Source organism: Bactrocera latifrons, unplaced genomic scaffold (genome assembly GCF_001853355.1).
Source record: "Bactrocera latifrons isolate USDA-ARS-PBARC rearing strain unplaced genomic scaffold, ASM185335v1 scaffold_93, whole genome shotgun sequence".
In the NCBI taxonomy this organism is placed as follows: Eukaryota; Metazoa; Arthropoda; class Insecta; order Diptera; family Tephritidae; genus Bactrocera; species Bactrocera latifrons.
This window is the reverse complement of record NW_017537634.1, coordinates 845041-872949: the sequence shown is the minus strand read 5'-3', so window position 1 is coordinate 872949 and position 27909 is coordinate 845041. Positions and strand designations below refer to the sequence as shown.

The 27909-nt window shown below is 35.9% G+C and overlaps 1 protein-coding gene across 1 annotated transcript; it reads left to right on the top strand.

Moving 5' to 3' along the window:
• Nucleotides 1-26333, top strand: LOC108977644 (homeobox protein orthopedia). The gene is made up of 6 exons (XM_018947417.1): nucleotides 1-382; nucleotides 7883-8061; nucleotides 12777-12884; nucleotides 22285-22461; nucleotides 22527-22632; nucleotides 26089-26333. Exons 1-6 carry the CDS (start codon nucleotides 1-3, stop codon nucleotides 26193-26195), a joined length of 1059 nt encoding a protein of 352 aa, XP_018802962.1. The 3' UTR covers nucleotides 26196-26333.
• Nucleotides 26334-27909: the final 1576 nt, after the last annotated feature.

The following is a 27909-nucleotide window of genomic DNA, read 5'->3' as shown; positions in this document are numbered from 1 at the left end:
ATGGATGAACTGCGTCCGAATTTGGTTGGCGGTTTGTTGGGCTTGCAACAAGGATTACTAGATGACCATGCGGCGAATATGCAACATGCTGGGGTATCTCAAGACACGAAATTCATGTCGTTTCAAGATAATCGGTTAATGGGCATTACTTCCTCGCATGAAAACCGCTTACTCGGCCTAACTTCATCGATGCAAGATACTCGTTCCCCACTCACATCCATCGACAAGGGCTCGCTTAATCACCAACGCAAATGCAGTAGTACACCCGAAGACTTTAGCTCATTGTACTCCGGCTTGCCCACACCTGGCATGGACACGTCTTCGCACCATCACACACCCGCGCACACCCCACCAACGCGACTCTCTGACCATTCGATATCCGGTAATTGTTGTATTGCATGGAGCTTGCTCTCAGAAAAATGCATGAATGACTGACAAAGGAACATGTGTGAATGTGAAAAGATTTGTAGAGCCTGCGAGTGGTCACTTTAATCCTTTCTTTCAATTTGTTGCACATTTCGATGTTCGCTTGTAGCAGCGTTCGCCCATTCTCCTCTCTTTGTAGTGGATTTATCTAAATCCCCGGATCGAGCAGAAGCCAATAACTCCTGCGAATCTCTGTACGTATGTATGTATGTGTTTGCATGTTTACCACAATGCGTTTGTTTGTTTGCGCTGTCAGCCGCTGAGTGTGTTGTTGTAACTGTGCACACGTGCCGGAGATTATCACGCATTTCGGGTGACTGTTAAGCTAAGTACCGCAATTATCTTCTCAAATGCGACAATTGAACTACTTACTCGACGAAATTTTATGCCTCAATATTTATTTATACAGAAAAAACAAAGGATCATAAAAGTACACAAACATCCATATAAAATTGGATAGTCAATTGAACAGTGATCGAGTTTAAATAATTTAGATGGGGACATATAGATGTTTTTGTGTTTGCTAAATATTACAAATCAACTTTTTTATTAAGTGATATAAAATAAACGTATAATGTCCATGTTACATTCGGATTTCGACTGCCGTTGGGAGATCGTTCCTAAAAAAATAATTTTAGATTTTGCTATATTTTTAAAAAAATTTGGCACAAATATTTGGTGTACGTATAGAAATGTATATTTTATTTAGGAATTGTTTTAACTTTTAACATAAGTCAGATATAAATTATCCTATCTTTTAAGTTAGATTAAACTGGACGACTTTATAAATATTATTAAACGTGCCTAATAAATTTCAATAATATTATACTTATAAATGTGAATAAGAACTTAAAATATAGTGTTTAAAGCGACGAAATAATTATAATGAAAAAGAAGCAGAGCTTTAATTTGAATTAGTTATAGCCGTTTTCTTCAACTGAATTAAGTACTTAATTAAAAAGGAGGAATAGACTGTTTTTTTAAATGAAAAATAGCAGGTTCATCATAATAGCGATAGCCTTTTGATTTGAAGCAGTTAAAATTCGCGAGTGTAAATAAACACCTTTGAAAATTATGAACTTTGCAGAGTCAAATGTCAAGGACTTTTGGAAAAATATAATAAATGGTGATCTATTTCGAGGTTCCTCACTAAAAAAAATTACAAAAAGTTCAAATTTAATGGGGAATGTTTATTATCATTCGAAAGAACATTCTTTCGCATTTATTTTTTGAGGATTATCTCTTTCAAATGTGGTCGCGGTTACGTCTCAGACGGTTCATCCGTTGAGTCAAATTTTGGATGACTCGCTCGAGCACTCAATTGGTAATTGGCGAATGACAAGTATGATGTTTTGCTCGAAGGTCTGAATTCAAGCGGGTTTATCCGCATATACCTTAGACTTTACTTATCCCCACAGAATAAAGTCTAACGGTGTGATATCACACGGCCTTGGTGGCCAATTGACCTTCCCTAAACGTGCAATTATCTGCTCACCGTAGTGTTCTCTGGATAAATTCTAGCGATGTGTGAGAAAATCGCCGTCTTGTGGAAAACAAATGCCGCCGAAATCAGACGAGCTTCAATTTCAGGCATCAAATAGACCGATGATTCCACCGGCCCACAAACCAGAACAAACCATTTTTGGCGTTCTTGATTGCGCTTCCACCCAAATGCGGCAATTTTGCTTGTTTACATATCCATTGAGCCAGAAATGGGCCTCATCGTTGAACAAAACTTTACTCGAAAACGTCGGATGTTCTTCGAACTGGCTGTTATATTTTCTTTACTGCGTGCTGGCTATGTAAATGTTGTTCAGGCGTAAGTCTGCCCACAAAGAAATGCCAAACAAAACTGAACAAAAATAACATGACAGCTTGACACGATTCTCGCGTGATCTAACAAAAGAGGCAATTGAAAAAGTATCTCTGCTTAAATCACTAGTTACAATACTTGGACCATTTCACAAGATAACCTTTGCCCGGCATTTGAAAGGACAATTTTAGGAATTTTAGATTTTATGTGAACAAAGCAAAAATGTATCATCAACTAATTGACGAAATCAGTTTAAACATCGTTGCGCAGAATTTTTGCAGTGAGTTATTGCTCTTTTGGAAATTTATCTTTATCGCTCTTTTAATTCACTAAAAATCTCCTTCGCAACGATATGTAAAATGATTTTGTAATTTTTCAAATAACTGTTATATTGTGCGTGGTAATTTCTGATTTTATACGCAAAATAATAAGATTAGACTTTGGGCGTGGCACCGCCCATATTTAGGTGAAATAACACATATCCAGACTTACTTCACCAATTGCGACCAAATTCGGTACATACATTATCTTTAAGTTGTGAAAATTGGCGCAATCGGACCACAACCACTTCTCCTTCTCATATAGCACAATTATAATTTCCATAGGATTTTTACCTCTCCAGTACGCAAATCAAGCATCAGTGAATATATTGGCACAAATAGTGCCTCTGAGGTATGCCAAATTCGAGGCCAAATTTCGCATATGTTAACTCCAGGATGTATGGCTGACTTTTTACCGAAAGTATTGGCCTATCTGTGAGATATGTTATTGAAATTCGGGAAAACACTTCTTTGATAATAATAAACCATTGTATAAAATTAGGTTAAATCGCATCAATACTTTACTTAGCCCCCATATATGTATGTACGTAATAACATATAAAGATTTTCGAACATCCAGTTGACTTTATACTACATAAATCGTCTAATGTGCAGGTTATTTAAATGGAATTGAGAGAGCGTATTTCTCTAATAACAGTGTATCTTTGTACCTAAAATCGACCTTATCCCTATTTACCCTAGACCCCGCCACTAACAAGCCTTTTAGACCTGAAGGTATTTTCCGAGGTTTAATCCTGGAAAGTTGCAGAAGTATGAAATGTTCGGTTACACCCGAACCTACTCTTTCTTACTTGTTAAAAACATTACTGTTTTTATATAAATGTGTATAGATAGATGCTAGTTAGGCTAGCCACTGAAACAGCCGAAAGATTGTTGTGTCGCTAAGCTAGAAAAAATTAACATGAGAAGTTTCTAGTCAAATTTGCTTGAAGCTACTGTTATAATAAACATTTTTAAATGTAACATAACATATACAAGACAAAAATGATATTCATAAAATATTTTAATGAAACAAAAAAAAAAAACAACAAGTTAACAAAATCAGACTATGCTCTAGTAGGCAGCATGTCCAAATAATTTTTGACAAATGATGAATAAAAGAAAATGTGAAAATGAGAACAATATGTTTAGATGCATGGCCACTGTAGCGGGAATAACATCATGTGCAGATTCATTAATTTTTTTCGTAATTTTTTTCTTCACATAACTAATTTATCAAGTTTTAACCTCAAGCTGATGAAAAATTATTGTTATTGGTTAATTTTGTAGATTAACAAATCGCGCGATGCCTCTTTGATGGGTTTTTTAAACACGCCGCAGCGAAACATTTAGCATCCACAATTGTCGTCCTTGCGCAAGAAAAGTTGTTAAAGGGTTAGGTGGGTTTGAAAGTTTCCAAAAATCGATTTTTTTTGTTTGCTTTATTAAATTCTACAATACCTCTAGAATATAGTCCTAAATTTTAAAGTTGATCTGTGTAATAATTTCGGAGATACAGCCTTGAGAACTTGTGCACTCMAGGCTAGCTGCGCTAAGTGCCCTGTCTTTAAACGCGTTTTTCTCGAAACCGTGTTTTTGAAGTTGGTGGACACGATTTCTCGAAAAGTTATGGGCCGATTTAGTTCGTACTGTGTACACGGTTTTGAAATAATATTATCTAATTATTGAAAGAATTATTTTTTCTTGTTTCATTACAACTTATTTTTGTGACCAAAAAATGCCGAAAATTTTACCAAAAATGAGATTTTTTGTTCAAAGTTCGAGGAAAGGACAATTTTAATATTTTTTTATTTCCTACTTTCAAAAACGAGATTTAGATATGTACCAACAGAATATGCTTAGTTTTTTAATTTTATATGAACCAATAATGAGTTATGCTGTCCACGGCGAGAGCACTTTTTTGAGAGACACCCTGGGAAATGCGGTCTCAACGGCGGAATTTTCAACATCTTTGTATCGAAATTTCAGGATATACTGTACGAATATATACCTTTGATATAACATATTATATTTTTCAAATATATGATTGCTTGTGTTAAAAAAAAAATCGTAAAATTACCTTTTTTTGTACCTCTGAAACCCACATAACCCCTTAAACACATCAAACAGAAGAACATAGGTAAATTTGAAAATATTGATTCCTTCAAAAATTATTGTAAATGCCTGACAGAAAAAATGAAAATTTAATTTAATAATTTTGTGATAAATTGGCCATTAAAAAGTTTTGAATAAAACGAAATTTCTTTAGATACTTATACTTACTAGTTATATATATTTAAAGTCGTTTGAAATATTTTAAATTAAATTAAATCATAGTTTAAGCAAAAAAATCAAAAAATTTATTGAAAATTATACAGTGGCCGTACACCTTATAGACATGCCTCCTACAATAAATTGAATTTTATAAAGAATAAGTTTGTAAGAAGCAAAAATTCAAAGGTTCCACCTATAAATGTATTCTTCTATCTGGTACATATTTAAATAAGAATCAAAAACTTTTTTCAGAACTTTAACTGCTCATTTTTGTTCGGCCTTACTCGTTGTTATTAAAATTTATTCACATCCTGTTTGCAAGAAAAGTCGTGTGTTGTCCATTGGCCTGATATTGTCCTTATTGGCCTTGGTATTGAATTTCCAACAAAAATTAATTTAACAAAATAAAATGAGCTTATTTTTTATTTTAACATAGTGAAGTGTGGGATGTTCTAACAAAAGCCTACTTATATCAAGTACATTTTGGGTAATATAAATCTAGATCTAGTAACATACTCCTACCTAAGATCCGAACATATGTTTTCAGCACCGAATCTACATATGTCAAATATGCAAAGACTGATTTTTAAATTCTGACGTTTGGTACTTAATGGTAGTTAATGGAACTTATTGTTTGTTTGTTTGTTTGAATGTGGAATAATATATCCTTTGCAAGCCAAGCTTTTAAGGTACCCTTTTGGTTTCGATGCATTTTGGTACATAAAGTGCATTCGGCGATGTTTACGATGAGTGCAATTATTCAACAAAAAAGTTAAAAATCAGAGTCAAATTGCTGGTGCCGAAACGTTCAGAATGTTGTAAAACGCTTAAATTGCTGATAATTATTTGTCGTGAGCCCATGTGTTGATTGGTACAAATGGTACCACGACCAGGATGGCCATTAACATTAACTGATAACCAACATGTCAATAAAATAAAAGACGATTGACAGTCAGAGATCTTAATGGAATCGTTGGAATATCGGAAGAATCAGTGAAAACCATACTTTTCTTTTGCACTGCAAAACTGTCAACAAGGAATACGAGTGTTATACGTCCATTGCGCGAAGCTATCCGTATAAAGAGCCGGATTATGGGCCGACAACTCTTGGTTTTCGCACGACGATAATGCACCGTCGCATACCGAATTGATTCTTCGCGAGTTCTTTAATAAAATTGCAACCAATATGGTGCCGCAACCACTGTATTCACCTGATTTGGCTCCGTGTGACTTCTGCCTACTCAGCCAACTCAAACGACCGCTCTGGGGAAACTGTTTTGTGTCAATTGAAGGCATTAAACGTGAATCGCTACGCGGATTGAGGGCTATTCCGGAAATTGATTTTATAAACTGTTTCGAGGATAGGAAAAAACATATGCAAAAGTGTATTGTGGTCAAGTGGGATTATTTTGTGAAGATTAAGAGTTTTAAAATGATGAAAAAATTTTACTATTTTTTGCTCTTAGCAGTATGACATTACCTGTTAATAAAATTGTCAGAGTTATTATGTTCTGAAAGGCACCTTGTGTTTACAGCAAAAACACAGATCATAACATTTATATCTTTACACCATCTCTTAGTTTTATTTTTGACGCGACACATTCAAAAAGATGCACAATAAATTCTAGTTGCGTTACCAGTTTTGGAGTTATGAGGTGATAATTGGAAACAGACACCAAATCGTCTGAACGAAATTGTTAATTCAAAATATGTTGTGTCCTTATTCTCTTTACAACTGGTGCTCATTGCTTCGCCTTTTCTGTTTCGTCATCATGAAGATGATGTTAAAGTAAGCCGTTAAAAAAATTTGTTAAAACTTTTTTTGTATGTAACTGCTGAGTAGATATTGATTCTTCGTATTTAAGAAATGTTTATTATTATCGTCTATTTAAGATTTCGTTAGGTTACACATAAAAAATATGATAATATTTTTTTTTGATCAAAAACATAATGAAATAATTCGAGTTTCAGTCGCCGAGCTGTTAAATTGATGAAATCAATTGAAATTTTGCGCACGAAGGCTAGAGTAAAAACCGCGAATGTATTTGTGAGATTATTTAATGTTTCGTTCCATTCAACTTTTTTCAAATATATAATACAAAAGGGGTGAAAATTATGGGTTGTTATTACCACTTCATTACAGTTGTATCCTGACTTTACTATTAGTTTCAAAATTAGTTTTGCGCTAATGCCGCTAATGTCATAGCTACTACTCATTGCGTCAAACGGTATTTTACATGGACTCCGAATTAAGTGATTGTCGGATTTGTCGCTCTTTACCTGCTTGGTAAAAGCGGACAGTCCGACATTCATGTAAATACGCAAATTACTCAGGATGAGTTTTAACTTGATGAAATTTCACCTCGATTAATATAAAATTTCCATAAATTATCCCAAGGTTGCATATTCATATGACCGTTAGGCCGCTGAGTTGCCGTTAGACGCACCTGTGCTTTACATTTTACGTTTTCTGCTTCATCTTCACCACTGCGGGAATATTATTCTACCTATATATAAGTGTTATTGTTGTTGATCTTTGGAACGTCACCAACCCGCCCACACTTTCCTGCCTTTTCGCCCACTCTTGTTTGTGTGCGAATTCCTTGACTTTCTGCTTGTGTTGTGGCCGCAGTTTGGTTAGTCTAATTATTCATAATTTTAGGGTCAGTGCTTGGCGGCGCTTAAACGTTTTTTGAATAATAATTTGCCGGTATTTTATGCCGCCTTAAATCCGCCATCTTTGACTGAATGTACTGTACAAGAGTGCATGAGAGAGATTGACTTAAAAATGTGTATGCCAAGGAGAGTGAACATTCGTATATGCATGTGTGAGTAGCTGGGTACATGCCATTGTATGTTGGTTTGCCTCAAATTATACATAAATGTCACATATTTAAGAAATCAACAGCTGTTGGCATAGTTATCTCTATTCTAGTTAATTTAACCTCATACACAAACAATATATTAATATAATTTATATACAAACGACGAGTAAATGTAAATACATACTTATTAAATAGTTTACTTTGGACTAAATTGAATTTTGCAGCGGAAGGTGCATTTAAGAAGCTCAAGCCCGAACCTAATACGGGACTCTCGTCTGTTTCCGGCGGTGTCACGTCGCCCGGAAATGGTTTATCTTCGTTAAGTCAACATGCCGGCCATACACCGACCACAGCATCCTGCCCGACTCCGGCGAGACGAAGACATCGGACGACGTTTACACAGGTCAGTTACATAAATCTTGTTCAAATCAACTCTAATCTTAATACTACTCTAGTGTACATGACATTTATGTGTACGTCTACCATATCAATACAAACATATGGGTGCAGATGTACTCGTACTATATTACATTAGGAACCAATTTCGTCTGTTGGTGCAAGCAATCAAGTCCCGTTTATTTAATATATTGAAAATCTCGTTACAAATGTATAGAATGTAATTAGTATACATACATTTCTAATTCTGGACTATTTTAGAGAAACATTTGCTTCACTAAAATGTTATAACGACATTCATAAACTTATTGTACGACGTAAAACTTGAAATAATTGCTTGAACAATTAAAATGCACATTCAAATTAAGCTTTAAGATATTTGTATAGGGTGATCTATTTCAAGGTTGCTCCTCTTTTAAAGAAAAACTGAAAAACTTCATATTTAGTGGGGAATGTTTATGTCATTCGAAAGAATATTCTTTGGTACTTACATATATTTTGAAGTTTACCTCTTTCAAACGTTGGCCGTGGCTACTTCTCAGATGACCCGTTCGAGCATTTCGTTTTGTTCCACGGCCTGAATCGAAACGAGATTATACGCAGAGACTTTAGACTTTACATACCCTTCTGCGGGTAAGGGTTAGAATTTACCAGTGGCATGCCTGTCAGAAATAGTTCTATACTACTCAGTTTGAAATGATTATTATAGGCTTTATATTTATTCCTGGTATAAAGGCATTTGTGGTTCAAGCGACAAATGTCACCAGTCATTTTAGTTCTGGGGGCTCAACTCAACTGGTAGTAGTAAAAGCTACAAGGTCTTACCTGAGACTTTAACCTGGTACCACAGGGAGCAGTTTTCCCTTGGAGTTTACTCCTAACTGCTCATTGGGTTTGGCTAAAGGTAGGCAGGTTTGAAAAATTCAATCCAATGTGAACTCGCATTGCGGCCGGGTGCCGGACCCAAAAGTACGGTAGAGGTTTTAGATCGGTCTCGTACCCGACCAAGGCGGTTAAGGTGTCTCTATCCACCTGAATCAATTGGAACCAAAATTAGGCAAGGCCGTCGTCGGCAGGTACTCACGTAAATCACAACAATTGTTGTTTACATAGCCCCACATGAAAAAGTCTAACGGTGTAATATCTTACGGTTTTGGTGGCCAATTGACTGGCCCAAAACGTGAAATTATCTGCTCACGGAAGTATTCGCTCAATAAATTGATTGATTAGTGTGATGTGTGGGAAGTCGCGCAGTCTTGTTGAAACAAATTTCATTATCGAGGTAAAATGCGACAAGTCATTCCATACGTCAGCCCGAGTTGTTGTGAATGGCGCCGAATCGACTCTCCACGGTCTTGTGTGGGGTACACTCAACTACGGTTGCTATATTTCATTCACTGCGTGCCAGACGTGGTCTTTGGATCTCAAGATGGGTGATTCTGTTGCGAATAGTATAAAGTTCAATTGTTAAAGGTTGTTCAGGCGTAAGACTTTTCATGATGAAATGTCAAACAATAATTATACAGCTTGAAACGACCCACAACCAATAACCCGTTATAAATACATATGGATACTGAACAAATATAGACAGAAATTATACATTTACATCATACAGTTACATTTTGAATATGAGCATAGACAATATCGGTAGTTTTTATTGTTGAATGAACTTCCGTTCAAATGCTAAATTTAAATCGATTTTTGCTGAGCAAGTAGGCGATATATATATATGTAAAAGTGGTTGCATAAAAACCAGTGATGTGTTTTTCTAACAATTTTTGTTTCCTTTAACATAGACTTTAAACAGAAGGGTGTATTTTTCTAGTATTTCGGTTTTAATATCCTCCCTAGAATAGGCTTTACAGGTATTGAAAACAATAAAATGTATATATTAAGTTAGTATTTAATTCCCTTAAGAAATAAATCGAAATAAAACAGAGTCAGGAACTATTTTGTATGACAGTATTCAAATTGCAAAGCTGTTAGACTTAATTTCTCAAGCTTCAATATATAAAATGATTTATCTTTTCTTCTGGTTGACTTTGTTCCTTGAATCATATGTCGGTCGATATGTGAAATGTATTGTAATGGAATTGATCATAGTATATTTATGGGTATTCGAAAAAACTTTCTTGTCTTAATGTAATTGGGTACCAAAACTGCACTTATACTCTGCTCATCACTAGTTAATTTTAGGTATTAACTAACTTTTTCGCTCTCTCATCTTTGTATTAACAATCATACAAACGATTTGTTGAAAAATCGCTCCAATAAGTTCAATATATATATCTCCTAAACCACTAAAGCTAAATTCGCCTAACCCAAATACTCTACGAATTCCTACCAAAGTGTGAAAATGGATGAGCTCGGGTGATAACCCTGCTAACTCCCTATATAAGGAGTTAATATAAATAAATAACTAAAAACCCCAGAGACATTAAATTTTGCCACCGAGATGGTATGGGAGGGTTTTATGGCAGCTAAATTTGGTACGTGACATTCTTCTTATATTCTTATGTTACAGTGCAAAAATGGGAGAAATCAGACTGCAACCACGCCTACAGCACAATTTTATTCACTTAATTCTGTCACTTTCCAGTTCACATAAGTGTAATAATAAGTATATTACCTTAAAACCAAAAATTTCATAAACCCAACCAGGACTGTTCAATCCCCTAGGACCCCAGTATCATTAGTTGACTTTTGACTCAAAATATCGATCGATCTATGGGATATAGAATTGAAATTCGGAGAGAAACCTTTCCTGACAATAGTGTTTCTGTATATAAAAAATGGGTTGAATGGGTAAATTCTTCTTTGAGCCCCCATATACCTAATATAAAGATTTTCGAACTCCCAGGTGACTTTATGGTGGAGATATCGGCCAATATTTGAGTTATCTCTATGAAAATTACAGAACTGACTTTACTCCATATCATTGGCGATTGCATTTGCGATATGGTACCTTAATGAAACTCATCCGTTTTTTCTAGTATGTGGCATGATAATATTTAATGGGTAAAGTGGGGTCGATACTACCTTAACTCCCATCAAATATCTCCCTTCCGCTTTTTTGCTCTTTATTCAATGCTTTATAAAAAGTGTTACTGTGATCGGATTTCGTTCAAATATGCGCCGTTTCGTTCGATAATATGTTTCCATCTAGACGGAAACATCATAAAACCCCCCGCGTGGAAGCCTCTCCTTATTTACGAAGAACTCAGACAGCCACTATTCACCATCCTCTTTTGAGTTCACCTATGCACTAACAAGGGCGTTTGCCATGGACATGAACAGGTGGTAATCACTTAGCGCTATGTCCGTTCTATATAGTGGATGCAATAAAACCTTCCATCCAGCCTTCGGCAGATGGTTTAAAATAGTTTGGTCACTAACATCCATCTTCTGGGCGATGTCAGGAGATGCCACATGCCGGTCTAACACGGAGTTTTTCATGATTTGATCGGTATTCGTCGCCACAGGTCTTTCGCCGTCTGACTTATCCATGGTGTCGAAACCATTCCTCCGTAGTTCCAAGTAATAGAGTACCATCTCCTAAAACACATTAATTTCACGGAACGTTTCTCTAGCGGATTTGCCTTTAATGAAGGAAAACTTTAAAATAGCGCGAATTTTGACGTTAGTGAGCTCTATGTTTACTCGTCTATAACTGTTGAGCACAATATCCAAACTAATAATGTATGGCACCGCTTTGTAGGTTTTGTCAAGACCTTAAGGCAAGTAAGGAAGGGCTAAGTTCGGGTGTCACCGAACATTTTATACTCTCGCATGATAAAGTGATAATCGAGATTTCAGGCGTGGTTGTGAACCGATTTCACCCATATTTGGTACATGTCATCAGGGTGTTAAGAAAGTATTATACACCGAATTTGGAAATCGCAGTGGGCCGATTTTGTCCATCTTCGAACTTAACCTTCTTATGGAGCTAAGAAATACGAGTACCAAGTTTCATCATGATATCTCAATTTTTACTCAATTTACAGCTTGCACGGACGGACGGACAGACGGATTTCAACTCTACTCGTTACCCTGATCACTTATATAACCCTATATCTGACTCTTTTAGTTTTAGGACTTACAAACAACCGTTATGTGAACAAAACAATAATACTCTCTTTAGCAACTTTGTTGCGAGAGTATAAAAAAAAGACCATAATGATATTCGGTTTTCTAACAAATTTTATGCCGAGTATGTCGGTCAATGTATTTATAAGCTATATAGAGTATATCCTCATCTGAAATGCAAAATAACGTATCATCAAAAAATTCAATATTGAGTATCTTATTGATTACGATTCACTACTTCAAATTACATACATAATATTACATATGTCCAACATTTTCAGGTTCCCTCAGATATAAACCAGCTTTAACCAATATAAATATTTTGTTTCACTCATGCTCTATTTTATTTCGTGTTTCATTAACGGCACTGTAAATTTTCGAAAATGTTGTTACGTTATTTTGCATTTCAGGTGACGATATGTACTTGTACGTTATATTGGTGCCAATTTTATCAATCCAAGAACTTAATTTTTTCAGTATGCGATGTAAGAAACATATGTTAAATAAGTTAAGTTATAAATATATTTTCGAAATCCATGCTCCATTTTCTTCTCGTTAGTATTAAACTTTTGAGTTAAAAAATTTTAAAACTTATGTATGCATATAACCTACAAATATTTTTGTCATTTATTTCAGGAGCAACTAGCTGAGCTGGAGGCAGCATTTGCAAAATCACATTACCCGGACATTTACTGTAGAGAGGAACTGGCACGAACGACGAAGCTGAATGAAGCACGAATACAAGTAAGTTAGCCCACAGTTGAGATAATGATCGCACAATAAACAATTAGACTCACCACAATTGCGCAACTAATCATAATCATAAAAAACATGCTAAAAACACAAACTCCATTGTCACTCGATCAGATATCTCTTTGTACCCGAATGTACACGTATGTATCACTTCGCTGTCCGTGCTAATCATGATTAGCGATTAGTCGGCGATTATTCCGATTCAATGCCTGCAACGCGTATAGCATTTGGCCGCAGTGTCGCTGTAAAGTGCACTCATTATTTTATTTCAATACAAAACAATTCGAACTGTTGACATCCGATTCATCGGCTTAGAAGTCTATCAAAACCCGCTTACATTGTATGTACATCTAATTTTACTCGCATATGTATGCACATGGTTCGTGATGGATTTACACACGTAGTTCCCTTTGTGCCCCGCAGTTATAATTAATTTATAGTTTTATAATGACGCCAACCCTCGTTAGGGCGAAATACTTGTACGGCAAGTAAAGTCGATGGGTGGTGCACCCTTGCTTATATTACTGTAACACTTGTCGTCGGTACGCCTCAAAGTATGTTGCGTTATTTTAGCTTGCTCGTGAATATTTTAGACCAGATGTAGACTCTGTGCCGACTCAAATAGCGGCCCGCCCAGGGGTAGGCGGGAAAGCGGGCAGCGTTCGTCAAATTGCTGGGGTTGCTGCTCAATTTGTAATAGTACGGCCGCAATCGAAAATATTTGAACATTTGCAATAAAATATGGTTTACGCTCGCTAATAAGACGGTGGTTAATGGTTCAAACCTTTAGAGTGTTTAGTGTTGTTGGTGGCGCTATTTGGTAAGAGTTGAAAGCTGATGACATCGCATCACATTTGTCATTTGATGACTTGCTAATGCGCTTTTAAAACCTTATCACACTTTTAATCTGCGATTACCCATATGCACTTGCAAATATAAAGAACACATAAATATATACATATATTTTTACATGCATTTCATTTAAATTAGATACATATTTGTTTTCCGCATTTTGACAATTGCTTACAAATTCTTCTTCTTCTTAATTGGCGTAGTCCCCGCTTACGCCATTGTAGCCGAGTTAACGACCGCGCGCCAGTCGTTTCTTCTTTTCGCTACGTGGCCAAGCGTAGCCAGGTCCTTCTCCACTCGGTCCTTTCAACGGAGTAGAGGTCTTGCTCTTCCTCTGCTTCCCCAGGCGGATACTGCGTCGAATACTTTCAGAGATGGAGTGTTTTCGTCCATCCGGAAAACATGACCTAGCCAGCGTAGCCGCTGTCTTTTAATTCGCTGAACCATGTCAATGTCGTCGTATATCTCGTACAGCTCATCGTTCCTTCGAATGCGAAATTCGCCGTGGCCAACGCGCAAAGGACCATAAATCTTTCGCAGAACTTTTCTCTCGAAAACTCGCAACGTCGACTCATCCGTTGTTGACATTGTCCAAGCCTCTGCGCCATATAGCAGGACGGGAGTTATGAGTGACTTATAGAGTTTGGTTTTTGTTTGTCGAGAGAGGACTTTGCTTCTTAATTGCCTACTCAGTCCGAAGTAGCACCTGTTGGCAAGAGTTATCCTGCGTTGGATTTCTAGGCTGACATTGTTGGTGGTGTTTACGCTGGTTCCAACATAGACGAAATTATCTACGACTTCAAAGTTATGACTGTCAACAGTGACGTGAGAGCCTAGTCGCGAGTGCGACGACTGTTTGTTTGATGATAGAACATATTTGTCTTGTCCCATTTGGTTTGATTCCTTGTCCAGTCTGGAGAAAGCAGAACTAACGGCGCGGCTGTTGAGGCCAATGATATCAATATCATCGGCATACGCCAGCAGCTGTACAGTCTTATAGAAGATGGTACGTTCCCTATTTAGTTCTGCAGCTCGAACTATTTTCTCTAGAAGCAGGTTGAAAAAGTCGCACGATAAGGAATCGTTTTGTCTAAAACCTCGTTTGGTATCGAACGGCTCGGAGAGATCCTTCCCTATTCTGATGGAGCTTTTGGTGCTGCTCAACGTCAGCTTACAAATTCATAACTGTATTTATTTAGAAAGAAAAATTAACTTAATACCTGCGTACATACATACATATATACATATATAATATTTATATCTAACACTTTTGAAATATTAACACGGTGAACCAAATAAAATACATTTAAAATAATAGAACAATAATTTGGGCCCAAACTTTAAACAAATCTCAATTGTTCTAAAGGCCACTGCGATTAAGTAGCGTATGAATATATATGATGTGGAGTGGCCCTCGGGACATAGATCGCTTTATCGCCTACCCTTCTTAGATTTTGTCTTGAACTGGTGGATGCGGCCACTAATAACTATTCAATACAGGAAAAATTGTATTTACGAATAAAGGCGAAAACTGGTTACCAGCCTTTCTGTCCAATTAATATATTGTACTTAATAAACATCAACAAATTCTGGGACAGGCCAATGTGCATAGCTAATGCAGATGTCCGCTTGATAAAGCGTCCAGCTTCCACTGTATTTTTTATTTATGCATTTTTTACCATCCTATCTTCTAATTTGGTTCGAACTGAACACAGTGAGTTAAATTTTGTTAAAATCGGTTTAGGTAAAAAAGTTTAGGAGTCCACTGCGGACAAACAACGTGATACGTAATTTTTATATATTAAGATTACATGAAACACAATGAAAGCTAAGCAATCACAATCGTCATCTAAATTGGAAGATATATGTAAAAATAGTTTTGAAGAAGTGTCTTATCAACAATTCATCACTTAAATACAACAATTAATTCAACATTTAAAGTACTACTATGAGCAAAGAGTTATCAGCCCATAATTCCGACCTGTTTTTATGAATAGCTTCGCGCAGACAACGCATAATACCCAAATAGTATTTCTGGTTGATAGTTTGGACGGTTTGAAAGAATTCGGAGAGCTCCACTCCGCGATAACTGAAGAAAACCGTCACCGATTGGTGGTATGTTTCCAGGTCGTAAGTATAGATCCAAGACTCATCGCCAGTAATAATATGTTTCATAACATCACGGTAGTCGGAAAGCATTGTTTCACAGACGGTAACGCCATGCTGTTTTCCGAAAAACTTGAGTGATTTTGGAAGCAATCGTGCATTCACTTTTCTTAGGCTCAAATGATCTGATAAAATTATTTTCACTGATCCTTCCGATAATCCAACGATGCCAGTAAGATCTCTGATAACCGTCGATTCTCAAACCATTTCCTTTATTTTATTGATGTAAAATAAAATAAAATACAAATATAACACGTAAGGTTTTCTCGTACAACTGAACATTAGATACCTAAGACTTCTATTCTTTTGAGCATTTTCAGACATCGTTGCTTTCAATATTTGTTAGGAAAAAATTGTGAACCCAATATATCCATTGAGGGCACTACTCAATACATTAAGATATTTTGGTCAATATTCGCAATATCTAGAAGCAAACAAATGAGGAAAGGGGTTTACTGTAACCGAACAATGTATGCTCAATTTGCTCAAACACTGGCATATATGGTACTTTCAGAAGATGGCAAAGCTTTATACCGTGATTTGTTGTTGCTTTTATACCTTTTTTGAGATATCGCGTCAATTAGTTATATGGCAAGGAATGTCGATTTATTCAAATAAATATAAATATTTCATGTTATGACACAAGCATAGTCCATTATGTAGTTTTCTTTGAGATATTCGAACAATGGAATTCAGGAATTTTCATTGTTTTAACCGCGTTGTCAATAAGTATTTATTTTTTGTAGTTGTAAGACTTTTATTAAATCATTGCAGCCTTCAGAGTTGATGAGATATGGTAATTTTGGTTCAAATTCCAGAGAGAATTCGAAATGCATCTGTAGACCGACATTATAGGAGCGAAAATCAAATGAAATCGCTCTGAATGCATGAAACGAAAATATTTTCGATTTGCAATCGTTCTTTCATATACACTACTTTTGCTTATATAACCATGATATTATATGTTTATTAAACTTTTCTATGACACCTTATCCACCTAAGATATTTTATCAATCGAAAATTTTAAACTTGTATATTGTGTTAGTATAGACCCGCTTTAATCCAGTTTAGGCAAGTGGACATACTGTTAATAGAGAGACGCTCTTTTATTTCTTTAACATATATCACATATTCACTGGAATATACGGTATAAGGACAACCAGAAATATTTATATATTATGTTTCTAAAATGTCCCTTTACCAAATAAAAGTTTCTATTTGACTTTGAACTAAGTTATAGCACTTTATATGTTTTCTATTAAACACAATTTGTGGGCGCGACAAAAGTCCAATTCCACTCTTCTGTAAACCTGTAAACTATCCTTTTTAAGTTGTAAAATAACATGGGTAGCAAAGTTCAACAAGATATTTAAATTTTTACGTAGGGCATCGCTTACACTGACGGATGGTCGGACAAACAGGCATCCGGAATACAACTTGTCTGATTCTCATGATCATTTATGTTTACTTATATATTAATATAACGTACAACCTATAGCGACATTTTATGAAAGAATTATCCTTAGAAAAAGACATCTAATATGTTTCTGCATGAAGTAATCAATACGTGTATCTCGATTACTGTTAGAAAAAATTGTCATGGAAGAATAGATGTATACCCTTTACAGCACACTTTATTTTGTTGAGATACTTTTTATAGAATAATCTCGAGTAGAAGTACACAGCTCGACACTTCAATAAATCAAATATTTTATCGGTGTGTTCTTGTTTTTCATATATGTTCGTAATATGTAATTCGTAAATAAAATAAAAAACTAAGAAGAAATAATATGAAATAATATGAAATAATAATTATTATATACGAGTATCTACAAGTTGCTTTCCAAAGTAAACAGGACTTTTTAAATCTATATGTCGACTGGCACGTTAGAATCTGATGTTTTTATCGATTGTCCAGTGATAATTTCATGCATTTCATCGAACGTCAGTATGTTTGTTTTATCGGTGCGAAAATGAGCTTCGAACAAAGAGCCAACATTAAATTTTGTTTTAAATTTGGTAAAACTTTTAGCAAAATGTTTCACTTGATGAAACAAGTTTATGGCAATGATTGCCTATCCCGTAGCAGAGTGTACGAGTGGTTTGAACGTTTTTAAAGGTGGTCGTGAGGACATAAATGACGATCAACATGAAGCCCGTTCAAAATCCATGATTTCACCATTGAAATTCATGAAAATGGAATTGAACAAATCCAAAACATCGATTTATCGCATTTTGACCAAATATTTGGGCTTACGAAAGGTGTGTGTATGGCTTGTTCTGCATAAATTGAGTGACGACCAAAAATTTATCAGAATCCAACATTCGAAGGACATCATTAAAGAGGTTTATTTGACCAAAAATCACATTTAAACTAATAACCACTCCTCGCATTCAACTGACATGGCACCTTGCGACTTCTTCCTTTTCGGAGAAATGCATTTGCCCATGAAAGGAAAGCGTTATGCAGACGTAGAGGCATTTAAAAGGATTGCACCGGCATACTGGCGACCATACCGACATGCTTTTGGAATGTGCAAAAATCTGTATTGAAGCAGAAGGAGACTATTTTGAATAAAATAAATTGATTTTGCCAAAAAAACCATTTGTTCTGTTTTTTTTAAAGTCCTGTTTACTTTGGAACACACCTTGTACTTATAGATATGGTAATAACAACATGCTTTGTTACAAAAGACAAACCGATATTATGAGAGTTTTTAAATTCATATTCTAACTTTAATAAAACCCCTAGTAATCATACCATAATGACCAATGTTAATCCCAGCCTTCTTACCTCACCCATTTATCATCTTGCTACGCGGTTATATCGCTTTGAAATTTCATCACACGACCAAATACAAAATAAACAAGGCTTGAATAAAAAATATAGCGAAATGTTAAATTTGAAATTGAATATAATATGAAGGAAGGCGAATGGAAAAGGGAAGCAAACAGAAAATAAACGAAAAATTCCGAAACGTCGCGCAGTGTGTATAAAGAAGGGAGCAAATCCTGCAGCACAAGTTGACGACGCCGTTCATTGTGCCACATACATATGCACTCGTAAATACACAGATATACCCATATTAATGGAGGTAGCATCAAAGACTATGATGGCAATAGCAATTTTAATGGAGGAGACGTAGAAATGTCTTAAGATGAAAGCCAAGCAAAATGGAAGGACGAAATTATTTTTGTTCTTTTTTTATATCGTATATATTTTTTTTTTGGATTTAGTGAAATTTGAACATACATACATACATGTTCATATGTACGTACATTGTATATATGTAAGTTGATGGTAGCTTTGGAAAAAAATAATTTATTACAAAATGGGGTAGCTTAGTGTTGTGTCTATATTATGACTCTGTGTGTTCGTCGTATTTCTGGAGCATTGACGACAAGTAGAAATAAAATAAGGCAATAAGATGCGGCAATGTCTAAGTCTTGCAGCGAATGCTTAGCGGTCTTGAAACGGTCTATGAAATAATGCATTTTTAAGGTATGTTCAGTTATAATTGTAGGGAAAAGTTTAGAACTGTTAAAATAGTACAAATTTATAGTAAATAAATCCATATTTTAGAAATGATAGTTTATTATCATTCGAAAGCACATTCTTTGCCCTTCACTTCTTGCAAATTATCTCTTTCAAATGTTGGCCCAGGCTACGACTCAGATGGACCATCCGCTGAGTCCAATTTTCGATGACTTGTTCGAGCATTTCAACTGATAACTTTTGCTTCAAGATCTGCATCGAAGCGTGATTTTCCGCATAGACTTTAGACTTTACACATCCCCACAGGAAAAAGTCTAACGGTGGGTTATCACATCTTTCTTGGTGGCCAATGGACCGCCCTAAAACGTGAAATTATCTACTCAGCAAAGTGTTCTCTCAATAAATCCATTGATTGATGCCATGTGTGGGAAGTGACGCCGTCTTGTCGAAACAAATGTCGTCGAGATCACGAGCTTAAAATTTAGTCGGTTATCATGCCACGATAACAGTTGCCATTGACGGTTACGTTCTTACCGGCATCATTTTTGAAGAAATATGGACCAATGATTCCACCGGCCACATCAAACCGTTCTATTTTCTGTATGAAATAGCAGCTATTGAATCACTTCAGGTTGTTCTTCGGCCCAAATGCATAAATTGAGCCAGAAAAGGGCGTCATCGCTGAACAAAATTTGGTTCGAAACGTCTAATCACTTTGGAACTTTTCAATAGCCCATAGAGCTAATCGATGTCGCTTGAGTAAGTTGAGTGGCTTCAGTTCTTGCACACGCTGAACGACGTAAAATGCACCAAGTCCTTCCATACGTCAGTCCGAATTGTGCGTGAGGCTTGAACTCATGACTTGCTATCATATTATATTACATTATGCCCTCAATATTCTGAGCCCTAGCACCCGGCTTTGTTTTTCTTAAATTTAAAGTAAGCAAGTTCGAACGCCGATTTAAGTTAGCGACATCATGTATAAAACTGCAAGAAAGAGGTTATAAAATCATCTGGAAGGGTGCTTTTGTGTAAAAAAAAAAACTAACCGTCGTGTCCGAAATCCAATAAATAGTTAACCTGAAAATATTTCATTACATATTAATATTTAATTTAGAAAGTTGTTCCGATCTGAAACACAACTTCAACATATATTTAATAAGACTGAAGATTTTAAAGATATAATTTGAAAATATTTTGGCCTTACAATACTATACTTACAACTATCTGCAGGGTAATCCTGTACACATTTCGTATGTTTGTCTGTACGTTTGCTCGAAATTCATTTCAACATTTACTGCTGCCGATTTGCCTCATCCCCTTGGGTTGAAATTGGGATCCGTTCCATCCATTCCATCCATTTGCTAGTTGTCTGTTCGTCTGTGTACTAAGGGTATATTTGTGTTCGCTTGGCTGCTTTTTGCTTTCAGGAATGGCGGATTTAACGTTGCAATGTTCGGAAACAGTTGATGGTGGTGGCGGTGATGGCGGTGATGGCGATGTTGATGATGGTGATGGTGACGATGGTTATGCGCCTGTGCATGAATGAATGTGTAGGTGGTTGCAGGTGGTTCGTTCGCCGGCGGGCTAGCAGTCGAGTGGGTTCGTTGGTTGGTTGCTTGTTTCTTGCTTGCCTTTGCGTAGATGAAAATGTGTTTGTAACTGAACGAATGGTGGGCGGAGTAACTCAATTAAGGATCCATTTGATGGCGCACACACACACATACACACTTGCGTATTTGTATTAAAACAAATATACAGTCAATGTAATACATATCTATGTACATCCAGCAAACACTCACATACATGCTTACATACTTATATACATTTGTATAGGAAAATACAATTTTCGTATTATTTTTTCACTTTCTTCTCTCTACGTTTTTCCACATATTTAATTCACTGGTTGCCGATGCTATCATTTGTCAACTGACTTTAAAGCGTTCTAACTGAAATATTTATGTAAAAACCAAAGATAAGGAATACCCATATAATTCACCGTAATTATTTCGGTACAAATTGAACGTTCAGTCGGCGGATGTTTTTAAAATTAAATGAACACAAATTTAATTTCACGGTTTGAACTAAATGTTTGGTTTCATTGACCTACAAAGCTGTCGATGTCGCATAAAACATTAGATAATTGAATAGAACTTCTAACTCAGGAGGAGATCTCTCGCTGTGCAATGCCGAGAGCTTTGAAACCCTAACTCAACATTTACGAATACAGTGGAAGGGGCTTAAATCCATAGAAAATATTGTTTTAATAACGGTCAAACGGCGAGCGTAATTCTTTATAAACATGAAGTGCTATCTATTCCAAATCGATCAGGTAATCGGAGGTGACTACTAGCACTCACCATTGCTTCGCATAACCTGAAAGAGCAGAAGATTTATTAAAAAATGGACGTTTTACTGTTTATTTTTGCAACAGACAAAGCCAGAACGTCTATTTCTGTTATATCGAAGTTGTAATTTCTGTCGATTGATCTCTCATCTAAAATCTTAACTGGCCTATTTTATAAGAGTGCCAACGAAATTAAAATGTATTGTCGTGTAAATTTAACCTTAAACCGCTCTGTTGTGCTTCTCATAGTCACGTATTAAAGTTCTGGCACGACTAGGTAGATTTACGAAAAACAAAATTGGATATCCAAGCCATTTTAACTCTACAAACTGTTTCAAAACTTGTAAATTAATATTTTTATTAAAGTTTTGAAAAATAAATTCGAACATTCGATTATAATATCTTGATAATTATATGAATCAGCATACATTTCATTGAAATGAGTATTTCATTGTAAATGAAATGTATATAAGATTTTTAATTCTAAACCAATAAGAGATTTTATAAAAAAATGTGTTCCTATTCCGAAGGTTTGGTTTCAAAATCGACGCGCAAAGTACCGAAAACAGGAAAAACAGCTGCAGAAAGCTTTAGCTCCATCTGTGATCCCCTCTTGCAATGGCATGATGAGGAATATTCAAGGATATGGTGTATCACGTGGTTACCAACCCTATCCACATCATAATTCGATAAATCGATATCCACAGGTATGATTTAAAACTCATCACTTTTAACAATTTTGCAGAAAAATACTTACCACTCTCTTTTCCAGGACTTATTTCAAATGGGCGCTTCCTCATATCCTGGTATGACACAACCTTTCACAATGACGCATGGCAGCAATATGGGTTCCGTGGGGGTGCGGCAAGATTCAATGGGTATGTCTAATTATGTTAAATAGTGCTATTTTATGTGTATGTGTGTGTAATGGCTCTTTGCTGAAGATAATTAAAGTTAGGAGTTTTATACAATTATGTATTTGCATAAATATTCACATGTTTATTTGTACATACATATGTACTTTCACACATATCGAATATACGAAGATTATAAGATGTTCTGCTTGAACGGATAAGTCAAGAAAACGTCTTATGTTCAAAGTAGCATGCATAAACATATATCGACACATTCAAAAATATGCAGGAAATTATGCATTTATTTTCTTCAATTCATCACATATGCAGAAAGTCTCATTCGCATTGGTCACATTTCCGTTTCTTAAATTGAAGTTCCTCCTTGGCAAGGCACATTGGTAATTCACCGAAAGCATCTTGAAAGTACATGCAAGACTACATATATTCTTGGTAGGACGACGAAAACCTTAGACAAAATCAATTATTTGGCGTTTCGGCTCCTAATATAAAGGGAAATGAGGCAATTGCTTACTTCATTAAATTTGATTATTCCGTTTGGCATATAAGTGATAGTCATTATGCTCACATTATTGCATTCCTACTTATAAACGAGTATGTATACGAGTACATACATATAAATGTGAAAATACATATACAAGCACATATGTACGAGGTGTGGTCAAAAAGTATTGCGAATTTTGAATTTTCGCGGGTTACGTATATTCGAATGCCGAATTTTTTGTGGCGTTATGTTGGTACTCATGTCTCTCACTTATGCCGAAAAGCTCGGCCATTTTGAATGTTCATTGTTGACAGCTGCTTTGCTTGCACGTGTTTTGGATCGTCTTCGATTCATTCCGAATGTTGACTGTGGCCTGCACCGAAGCAACGTTTATCGGTGGTGTAAAATGTTCTCAGAAGGCCGAGAAGATGTGACAAAAATTGGCTTTTGCACCACGATAACGCCCCTGCTCACACATCGTTGCTTGTGCGCGAATTTTTGGCCAAAAACAACACACTAATGATGCCGCAGCCGCCGTATTCCCTAGATCTGGACCCCTGTGCCTTTTTCTTGTTCCCTAAATGAAAGGACGACGTTACTCTTCTCTTGACGAAATAAAGACGGCATCGAAGGAGGAGCTGAAGAAGATAAAAAAAAATTATTTTTTGACGTGCTTCGAAGATTGGAAAACCCGTTGGCACAAGTGTATAATATGTCATGGGGATTACTTTGAAGGGGACAAAATAGATATTCATGAATAAGTAAATAATTTTTGAAAAAGCACAAAATTCGCGATACTTTTTGAACACACCTCGTATGTCTTATTAGATACTGTTCAAATATGAACGCGTTAAATCGAATAATTTGATAAAACTAAAGATATTAGTCTACAAATTGCACAGTCACAGTCTGTCAGCCCCAATCTGCGGGCGTGTGTCACCACGTGACAGAGTTAGTAGTTCGATCTTCTATTGACTTTCAATAGGAATTTCGTGTACTTCCGATGTACCGTTTTACACATGACTTGCAGTTTTGCAACCAGAAAGTCCATTTTATCGTATAGACAATGCATATTGGGAAACTCATGCGAACTTTCTGGTTGATTACGTTTTCAGAAGTTACCCTTACACCATTCTTGGTAATCTCGTCCACTATTTCATTGTCCTCGATGCCTTTGAGTCCTGGGACACAGTAGAAGTGAAGTTGCTTGCTTTTGGCCACACTTTCCACTGCTGCTCTGGTTCTCACGCCACTTCTGGCCGATATGCGATACGAGGTTACTGCCAGCTCTGATGCTTTTGCAATGTTAAAGACCTTAGCTTGAAATATAATGCAGTGGTTCGGAAAATTAAAAGGTCGTCTTATTCTATATTTACTTTGAACCTTCGTTCCCAGTTCAAAAGTGGGATCATGTAGTCGGTGTTTACCAAGCCGTCATTACCCACCGAGCTATGCCCAAAGGTTCTATAAGTAAATTCTCCTGCAGCCAGTAGTCGTCCCGCCGATTTTTCTGCGAAGTGGTCTATAGGTATCAGGATTAGTACCAGTTCAAGAGTCGCCGTTGGAATTGTTCTTAAAGCTCCCGTTATACACAGTGCAGCGTTCTGTAAACCCTTTCCATTGGCTTCGGGTAGGTAGATTTCCGCACGTCTGTCCACCGTACTACTGCACGGTAGAGCAGAACTCGTCTTACAATAGCTGTGTAGGACCAGTGCATGAGAAATCCCTCAGATTGTGCGGAGCATTTGCCAACATGCATATAAAGCATTCTAGCTTTTCTCACTCTTTCTTCCACGTTGTGCTTTCACAGCAGTTTGCTTTTCAAGACTATCCTACAGTACTTGGTCCTTGAAAGAGAGTTGTGTCGCATTTATCGAAGGGAACCTCCATAGAGGAGTTTTGTCCATTTCCGTTTTCTCCAAGTTCAACCCCAGACTTGCTTGCGATGCCAATTCTTGACTGTATTGAGAATGGTCTGTATACACCTACCCCTTATTAAGATTTTAGGTTTAACAGTGCTAAGGTTTGAAATTTTTTTTATGCTTTTGTGTGTTGTAAGAAACCGAAACCTGTATTCTTTCTCCCTTACCTAGGTGCCGTATATTGTTCCAAAAAAATATTAAGATAATCTAATATACGGATTCTTTGTTTAAATCCGTGGATACTTCAATTTACCGGATAATTGAATTATTCGGATGAAACTTCCAGCCCTAGTTCAAGTTAGTATTGTTACACAATAGAACAGTTCTGTAGGATTGGCAAGTGAATTTTTCGTTTAGAAACTGCTCCACAAAACATCAGAGTATATTAACTATAAAAGTAATAAATAATTATGATAAATTCGAAACGTAAGTCTCATAACTGCTTCATGCTTCGAGTAGGAAGTGATATTTTGTATCTTTGATTCATTGCTACACAAGAATCTTCATATTATGCAGTTTTATGATACGTGGATCACTGATTTTCTACTCCCGAATGTTGTTGTATAAAGCACTTCTGGAATTATGTACTTACATAGGCAGGTAGAAGTGAAGCCACCAGGGGCTCAAATAGAGCTGGATGCGCCATTTTGATATTTGGTGCTCTCAATGAAACTACTTATGTTCGTTATGCGTTTTGTGGACAACTATTCGAGTTTTGGTGTCTGATGGGTTCCAAGAACTTTGTGTCGGACTTTTAATAAAGCTGGACATTCGTATAGCAAGTGAAAAACTGTTTTCACATTCCCTTCTTGCCTGCAGCGGCGGCACCTAACTTTATAATAGGTCTTTTATTCTTATCCTATACGTATAGAAGTATGTTCTTTGCGTAGCATTAATTGGACATATTGATATTCGCTGTCATTAGTATTGAAGACGTTATTGACGTTAGATATCAGAGTTTACAATCCGAAACACTAGAATAGAAAAACTTTAACCTCATAAACGCATCAACATTTTACTAACTTGTACATAAATGCATTATTATTATATTTCAAGGTATGTCACCGGAGGATGAATGGTACAACAAAAGCTTATCAGCCTTACGCATGAATAGTTCGCACCATCCTAACTTATCCGCGCCAATGCTGCAATATCAAACATAATCGAAGACTTTTGACGACTTCTTTTAAAATACAAATATGGAGCTATAGGGAGAAAATCTAGATCCTGCTTCTCTGGGTTATTCAGTATTTGTATTTTAAAGGAACGCCGTCAAGGGATGAGTTACTAATGTATGTAGGTAGAATATGGACAGTGTCACCCATGTTAGGTGCAAATTTGTTAAACGTTTTTTAAAACAAATCGCAATATCACAAATAGCATGATCAAATGGAAAGTGAAAAAATAATTTGTAAGTCCTAAAACAAAATAAAGTGTATATTATGATTAATTGTGAATGTATATACCTAAGCATAAAGCTAAGGTGCGTATCGAAATCATAGAACCTTAAAAGGGATTTCTACATATATTCTAAATATGATAAATATTGTCCAAGTTTTTTTGGATTTAATCTGCACTCTTTAGTATAGTCTTTCGATCGATTTAAGATTAGGAGTCCAATGACTCTGGTGCTTGGTTATTTCATATATTTTTTATGTACGTGATGTATGTATGATTTTCTTTTTGTCAAAAACTCATTTCTTTACAATGGCTCTAATTTTTTTGTTTAAGATCTATTATATCCAAGATTTATTAATGAAAGGGAAATCCATTTTTTTGTAATAATTTAATTATTTAATTTAGATTACTACGAATGATTCGTTTTTGGTATTTTGAACAGGGTCACCGCGATCAGCGATGTTTTGCTTGATGTTGTCAGTTGTGATGCACTTCACACAACAGATTTCATTGGCACACATATATGGAGCCTCCTTTTTAGTCAGTCTCATTTAGACTGTTTAAAGCGATCTTTCGTGCAATGTCTAGCTCCGGGGCAATCTAAACAGTGCGTACGCGAAGTTTGTATTCGACAACTTTCATTATTTTATCGATATTTTATACAATTGGATCTCCACATCGTGGCCCATCTTTGATAACTAAGTTATTGGGATGGAATTTTGGCGCATTTCCAAGCATCTTCGTCTTTATCAACAATACTGAGCCAAGTGGTCACAAAATTGTCTGAAAATTTTACAATATCTTGCCTTTATAAAGCCTAAAGATGTAAAATGTATGTGTTTCTAAACTGTGTGAACTAAAAAAAATTAAGAGATTAACGATTTTTGTGGCGAATATGAAACGATACGCATCTTGACTATATGAAGGTATTATACATTTCCATACGTGTGTAACATAAACGCATGGGAGTTATTATGTTACATATGCGAATGAATTACTGTTCAAGTTAAATGGCAATTTTATAAATATCTAGAGAGAAAACTGAATAAAAACTTAATGAAATTTTATTGTAAATAATTGTAGCATTAAGAAGTTGAGCAAAGGGAAAGTGTTCTTGCACTCATGTTTGTATGTATGTACATGCATATATGTATATAGTACAAGTAAATACACAAATATAATGTAATTGCATGTTTGTAAGATATGGTAGCTACTGACAAAAGAGACTTTTATAATCGTGTACATTTTATTGTAAGGAAAAGTGCACGAAAGTGCCAAATAATAATTGCAAAAGTACACATTTGATAGATTCCTGTACATAACCGGAAAATACATACATACATATAACTAGAAACGATGTGAAATGTTATCGCTGACCGAACGATCAACACGAGTGCGCATAATTGCGATACTCACACATATATGCATTTCTGCAACATTATTTCTGATGCCAAATTCTTCATTTTAAAGATAGTCTAC

Excerpts from the sequence above, each read along its gene's own strand:
- LOC108977644 (XM_018947417.1), top strand. The coding sequence starts at position 1 with ATGGATGAACTGCGTCCGAATTTGGTTGGCGGTTTGTTGGGCTTGCAA. Across the intron at positions 383-7,882 it reads CTCTGACCATTCGATATCCG|CGGAAGGTGCATTTAAGAAG; the intron begins GTAATTGTTGTA and ends TGAATTTTGCAG. Across the intron at positions 12,885-22,284 it reads TGAATGAAGCACGAATACAA|GTTTGGTTTCAAAATCGACG; the intron begins GTAAGTTAGCCC and ends CCTATTCCGAAG.